The following is a 6,929-nucleotide window of genomic DNA, read 5'->3' on the forward strand; positions in this document are numbered from 1 at the left end:
GCTTATAATCGACCCAATGAAGGGTTTAAGCTGGCCCAACATAACCCAATAAAAGCTAATTAACCAACTTAAGTAATAGTGAGCCTAGACTCTATAAATCGGATCCAACTCAACATGAGGTCTTGGACCGAACTTATTCCTACCAAATAAAATAGAAATCTGAAAAATAAACTACTAAACTATTACTAAAAGATTCATTCTCTTGCAGCCCAAAACATGGCCCATAAGCGGCCCATATTTCGTATCAACAGTAGATCAAAATTTTGTATATCCTTTGCAACCCCCCTCCCTCTTTCTCTTTTCAAAAAAGAAAAAGAAAAGGAAAATGGCCTTTTACATATCAAATATTTGGAGAAATTGTTTTGCCTTGGTAGGTGTATGAGTTCTAATACCATTTCTTGTGTCAATATTCTTTCTGCCCAGGAGTTACTTTTAGCAGCTACAAATTGCATGCGTTTTCCAATATTTTTATTGTCTCACATTGTGAAGCTATTCACAAACACATTGTATACTGTTGTATGTAGTGATAAGATGCATGTGTGGTCAAAGATTAGTGTAGAGTGAGAAAGATGTGGATGATAAAAGCAGTAGTTGGGATGCATACTAATCTGCTGGTGCTTTTAAATTTTCAATGGAAGCTAGATGGAAGAAGTCCTAATGATTGCTTCTAATGTTGCTTAAACTTTTCTTTTGGGGGGTGTGTGTGTGTGTGTGTGTGTGTGTGTGTGAGTGAGTGAAGGAAAGAAAGGTAGAGCAGCTTGGAGAAAGAGAATCAGCTGCAAAGGATGAGAGGCATGCTGAGGATTTCTTTTGGCATGCTGAGGATTAATTTCCCATCCTGGATTAATTTTCCTATTCTTTTTCTCTAAACCATCTATCTGATATATTCCAAGCTCCAAGTTTGTCACGAAGAGATGTGGCAATCCTCGCTATGTTGTTTAGCAACAGTGTTTGATTTTTATTGTCTTCATGACTTCTGTAATTTAGTTGCATAGATTGATCTTAACACGGTTTTTGTATTGCACTTTGTACAACTTGGCATACTCATCAAACTGCAGCAGCATCTTGAATCCAGTAATTGAAAACAAATATCAACTCTTTATGGTAGAGAGACTAATCATGATGGGAGCCAAGACATTCATCAGAATGTTCAAGGAATATTACAATGATCTTAGCCTCACCGATCATCCAAAAAAGAATTGTCAGGAGAATTAGGATGTATGCATGTACCTTTAGGCTTTAGATCCACAGGAAAAAAAAGCTTCATTCTTTTTGTTTAAAGTCCATGATATGATACGTACAATGCATTTATTATTTGAAAGTCATGATACATTACATACAGCACATTTATTATTTAAAAGCCATGATACTATACACACAATATGTTTATTATTTGAAAATCAATGACAAAAGCAAGCACACAATACCTATATAAGTTCCACACTTATAGTATTAACCATGTTAAGATCTCCATCCATATCTGATAGCCCAATCCACCAGTTCAGTCAAGACTGTGGTAACTAGACCACATTATTCGATCAACTTGATGGTTCCCACAACATTCTGTGAAAGAAAACAGAGGCATGAATATTACAACTCTGTCATAATGTCCAAAACAAATATACATGGTATAATACATTGGAATTCCCACATCAATTTGACATCAGGCTTGTGTAGCTCTAGTTTATTTTTTGCTTTCTCTACTCAGGATTTTTTTCCTTGATTCCTACATGGAATATTCAATTTTATATCTTTGAAGAGATTGGAGCTTTGAAAGCTGAAATATAAAGGCGGCAATTTTTCACAGTGGAAATTATTATTATTTTATTGGAAATTATTTTCAAAAAATGAAAAGAAGAATATTTCATAAAATGCGTAAATTGCAAGAAATATAAGCAAAACCAAAACAAATATAGGTTTTAACATATTAGTTTTACTCTGAAATGGTAACATTTAGATTAAAAAAAAAAGAGTTGATAAGAAAGCCAATAATGCAAACTCAATATAGAAGTATAGTTCATACATAGTAAGAATCAATGAATAATGCTACATGAGAATAGAATCTGATTGATTAATAGAAGATCAAAAGTTCCATTCACCTCAAAAAAAATGAAAAAAAAAACGTAAAGACAAAATTAGAAGAAAGGTAAAACATAAAGTTTGTAAGCATATAGAAAGGTATTTACCTCAACATCCAAATGGAAAATTCCGTGAGAGTTCATATAATTTTGTAATCAATGATATTCCACAATCATGTAATACCATTCATTGATTCATTCATATAGATCAAAAGCATGCATACTGCAGCTTGTAATTATAAAGAAGGGGAAAAGATAAATTTTGTAAGCATATAGAAAGGCATGTACCATAATATGCAGATAATTGTGTCAATTTAAAATTAACCAAGGACAAATCTCTCGATCCTGTAAAATATAATATGCTCAGAAATAATTATTTAAAATATATATTCTAAACTCTTAGGGAAATAAGTCTAGTGAAGTGAGAAAAAAATTAAAAGGATTGGTTGAAAATAGAGTTAGGAAATTTGTACCTTTAAATCCACGGGAGCTTCAAAATCCTTTATATCTCTAGGTGCTGTTTGGATTTTCTTAAGCAATGGTGCATTCAACTTTCCCGAACAAAATTTCTTCAACTTTGGGCAACTCACTATGATCAACTCAGTGAGGAAGGGAAATTTAAACTCATAATCCTCCCGATGACTACCACTAAAGCTTCGAAGATTCTCAAGGTCGTCCAACCACAAAGAGTTTAATCTAGGAAACACCAACTCCCTGCTGGTTCTTCCCAGTGCAATTTCTCCACGTTTTCCAACATCATGATGCTGAGCATTATCTTCTAGGCTGACCTCTTCATCTTCCTCACCTATAACTCCACACATTTCCGAGCACCCATGAACTTGTAGTTCTTCAAGACTTTTGAGCATGGTAGCCACACTAGGAGGATGAAACAAACAGTTTAAAGGGCACCCGATCACATGTAGCCTTCTTAAGTTTTGGAATACTCGAACCCCTTCAGGAAAATTTCTCCAAATGTGGGTTAATCTTGGACAGACAAGCAAGTCCAGTGACTCAAGTTTGGGGAGAATTTCAAATCCCTTTTTTGATAGCGTATTATGAATTTTTAGACCCTCAAAGTCAATAAGAAATTCCATCCCACTACAATACCACATGTAAAGTGCTTGCAAGTTTTGTAACAATGTAACCGTATCTGCTTTGGCAATGCATCGGATAGAGTTACATTCAACAAGGTTCATGGATTTTAAGTTGTCGAGGGACCCACTAGGCATTTTCCCTCCTATTAGTTGTTCGGGGCCATCACCAGGATCAACAATCTCTAGTACTTCCAAGAGGGGGAGTGAAACCTGAAATTTTTGGCAAACATAGCGTAAAGCACCATAACGTTGATTGCAACATGCAAAATGCAGTAGTGTTTGGATCCATATTCATTATGTTTGGTGACATGACAGACATACCAACACGTCACTCGAGCATCAAAATTATTGTTATCAATATTTTTATTACCCAATTTTTATTCATCATCATTGGACTTTTAATTACTAAAACTAAGAGATACTACCCCAAATAGCCTTTTTTTTTCTTTTCTTTTTTTTTGGGTAAACTCATTGAAGGCCTAGAATATAACTGATGAAACATTAATTTTGAAAATATAATTAACATATTGAGAAAGAAAGTGCTTGAGTGTGTTTTCGGTGTTCACCTGAATTCAACTATATTAAGTATATCATATAATTACCCAAACTAAAAGAGAGAGAGAGAGAGAGAGAGAGAGAGAGAGAGAGAGAGGGAGAGAAGACAGACCTGGTCAAAGAAAGCCACGGCTTTATCATCTTTAGGGCCAAAACCAATAAATTTTGTCATGCGTAAGCTTAACGCTTTGAATTGGGGTAGTACAAGCACTTCCTCTGTCAGACTTTCCTCACTCAGAACAATTCTCTCCAAATTTTCACATTTATATACGTCTATCCTTTGGAGTTTCACTAGACATTTCAGTGCTGATTGCGAGAAGAAAGTTGTAATTTTATGACAATACTCTACCTCAATAGATATGAGGTTGCAAAGCGACGGAGGTTTGACTGATCCCTTCCACAAGTACTCTAAAGCACTTAATTCACGAAGTCTCACCTCTTGAAGTTGTCTGAAGCACCCAGGTGGAAGAAATCCGTTACATATTTCTTTCAACTTCAAAAATTTTAACTCCATGGACACCAAATTTTCAAAAACATGTCCAGCAACAAGGTTGGCGGTAGAATCAACAAGGCATTCATATTGTCCATTGAGCAGATAAAGCCTTTTCAAATTTATAAACCCATTTTCACCCAAGTTAGGCACAAGATTCCTCAAGCATGATGAGTAAGAAAGATTTAAAGTGAGATTCTCAGTTCTCTTGACAATGCTAGTAACACTAGGATCAAACACTTGTTTCAACCCTTCACCATCAAGATTATAAAGCTCGAAGCTTTTTCGAAATTGATAGTTTTTGCTGATATCTATCATTGCTCCTCTATGATTAGCTACTGCAATGTGAAATCTTGACAGCCTCCGAGTATCAAATTCTTGCAAAGATAGAAGTAGGAAGTTAAGGTCATATAAAGCAATTTGGAGACATGCAAGGTTAGAGATTGATGAGATCTCTTTAAGGCATCTTCTTTCCTCTTCTTTATCTCTCCCTAGCTGCAAATGATCACCAGATCCCAAATACAATTCTTCTAGTTTCTTCAAGCTTGACAAGATACCACTAGGTAAGGGATGGATGCTACTTTCAACCCTCAAATCCAACAACTTTAAATTACTCAACTGAGCGATTTCAGCCGGAAACCGATCATCCACAATTTTGGATTGAAAGAGGCTCAAAATTTCCAATTGCATCATGTGTCCAAGCATTGATGAGATTCCAGTGCCCAATGCACAATAATCCAGACACAGTGTCCGAAGGCTCCTTAACATTTGGCCAGGCCATGACAGTGGAAATTCAATTTGCGAGTGGTTTAATTCCATGACCCTGAGAGCTTCCATTCCTACAAAAGAATCTCTTGGTAGGTTCAATTTCCCAAATCGGAATACCAAGCGCAACAGCCTAAGCCTTGGATATTCCTTGCAAAATGGAAGTAGATCATGATTGGAATCATGCGATATTAGTGAAATTGCCGTGTAAGAATTCTTTTCTCCCACTCCAGAATTGCTCACTAAGAACTCATGCTCGTCTTTTGATGCAATTGACAAGCACACATCTCGCACGACATCGTGCAGTTTTACAGAGTCTTCTTTTTCAGCATCATTTAGCAACAAATAGGAGCTTTTCAGGTGACCAATAAGCGTGTCTACCTTGTCTCTTACATCTACTAACCTCCGTCTATCTGGGAACAATTCTAGGCCTTTACCATACCTAACCAAACATTCGATTGGAATACTATAATCCTCTGGAAACAAACTGCAAAGCAAAAGTAATGACTTAGCTTCAGCGCTTTTTAAATAGTCATAGCTAAACTTAATTCTTGAAAACACTAAATCTTCATCTCCTTCTAGTTCTCTAATTGTGTACTCTTTTAGTTGCCGAAGGGCACGATCCCAAGATTCTGGAGTATGATTGCCCTTTAATGCCCGGGCAACAACAACGATTGCAAGAGGTAGACATTTGCATTCCTCTGCAACTTGCTTTGCAACACCAATCAAAGCAGAATCATCTGAAATTTCTGCAACCTCCTTAAAAAGATGCCATGCTTCTTCTTTAGGCAAGACATTCACCTCAAAGATTTCAGCTCCCATCCCCCTACAAACATATGAGGATCGAGACGTCAGTATGACTTTTAAGCTCTTGCATTCACCTTTGACGGGAATTCCTAGACTCTTAAAATCGACTTCTTTCCAAATGTCGTCCAATATAACAAGAATTCTCTTGTCACTATTGGTTAGTGTCATATACAATCTTTCAGCTCTTGACAGATCAGTTTGCTCAGAAATTTTCAGCTCTAACCGCTCAACAAGTTGATTTCGGACATTGCTCATGTCTGGATTTTGAGACACAGCTGCAAAGGCTACGCGATCAAACAGTTTCTCAAACTTAACCTGATCAGCAATTTGTTTGACCAAAGTAGTCTTGCCTACGCCGGCCATACCACAAATCGCAAGCAAACTTATTTTATCCTGCTTTAGAGCTTCAATCACTTCCCTCTTCTTTGACATCCTAGTAATTAGGCTTTCCTCAAAGGATGGGGTCCATTCACTTAATGGCATTTTCCCCAATGGAGGAAAGTATCCAACTTCATCAAATTGGCCCTCTCTGAGATGTTCTTTAATATCATTTCCTCTTTTGGCAGCCTGTCGGCCTATCAAATAACGCGACTTAAAATTTGGAAGCATGACAATTTTAAAGCAATTCACCTTAACAGTCTCCATACCATCAGAAATAGTAGTATGTGCCTCTTTCTCTAGATCATAAGCCTGCCTTAGCCAATCAGTAACAATTGGTTTAATTTCTTCACCATTGTTTCTTGCTGCATCTACCAATCGTTGCACCTCAGTTCTCGTTTGCTCGAGTTTTTTGATGCCATTCCTCAGGGTTTCAACGTTGCTTCTATAGCAAAATAAATACTGAAATTGACGCATAATTGGATCAATGCACTTCTCCACAATTTTCCCCACAATCGCATCACGAATAGCTTCCACGGCCATTATTCCAATATTTCTGTTTGAATGTCTATAATTATGTTTTTACGGAAATTAGAAACATTCGATTTTATAATAGATAAGAAAATATTTTATGAATATGCAAATGAGGTAATGATGTCCCCAAGGGAAAACAACAATAACAAAATTTAACAAACAAATGCATGTACCTTCAAAAAAAAGTTAAAATTCATAGACATCTGGATGGTGCTTAAAAATTTTGCA

General features: G+C 36.3%; 1 protein-coding gene across 1 annotated transcript; it reads right to left on the reverse strand.

Moving 5' to 3' along the window:
* Nucleotides 1-2,536: 2,536 nt before the first annotated feature.
* On the reverse strand, nucleotides 2,537-6,710 carry LOC113773929 (disease resistance protein At4g27190-like). Its single transcript, XM_027318523.1, has 2 exons — nucleotides 3,840-6,710; nucleotides 2,537-3,382 (listed from the first exon to the last, which is right to left on the reverse strand). Exons 1-2 carry the CDS (start codon nucleotides 6,708-6,710, stop codon nucleotides 2,537-2,539), a joined length of 3,717 nt encoding a protein of 1,238 aa, XP_027174324.1.
* Between the last annotated feature and the right edge of the window lie 219 nt (nucleotides 6,711-6,929).

The sequence above is a fragment of the Coffea eugenioides genome, chromosome 6 (genome assembly GCF_003713205.1).
Source record: "Coffea eugenioides isolate CCC68of chromosome 6, Ceug_1.0, whole genome shotgun sequence".
Taxonomy (NCBI): Eukaryota; Viridiplantae; Streptophyta; class Magnoliopsida; order Gentianales; family Rubiaceae; genus Coffea; species Coffea eugenioides.

Bases quoted from the DNA above. Each gene is read 5' to 3' on its own strand.
- LOC113773929 (XM_027318523.1), bottom strand. From the start codon at position 6,710: ATGGCCGTGGAAGCTATTCGTGATGCGATTGTGGGGAAAATTGTGGAG. The intron at 3,383-3,839 runs GTCTGTCTTCTC...CAAAAATTTCAG, and splicing joins CCGTGGCTTTCTTTGACCAG to GTTTCACTCCCCCTCTTGGA.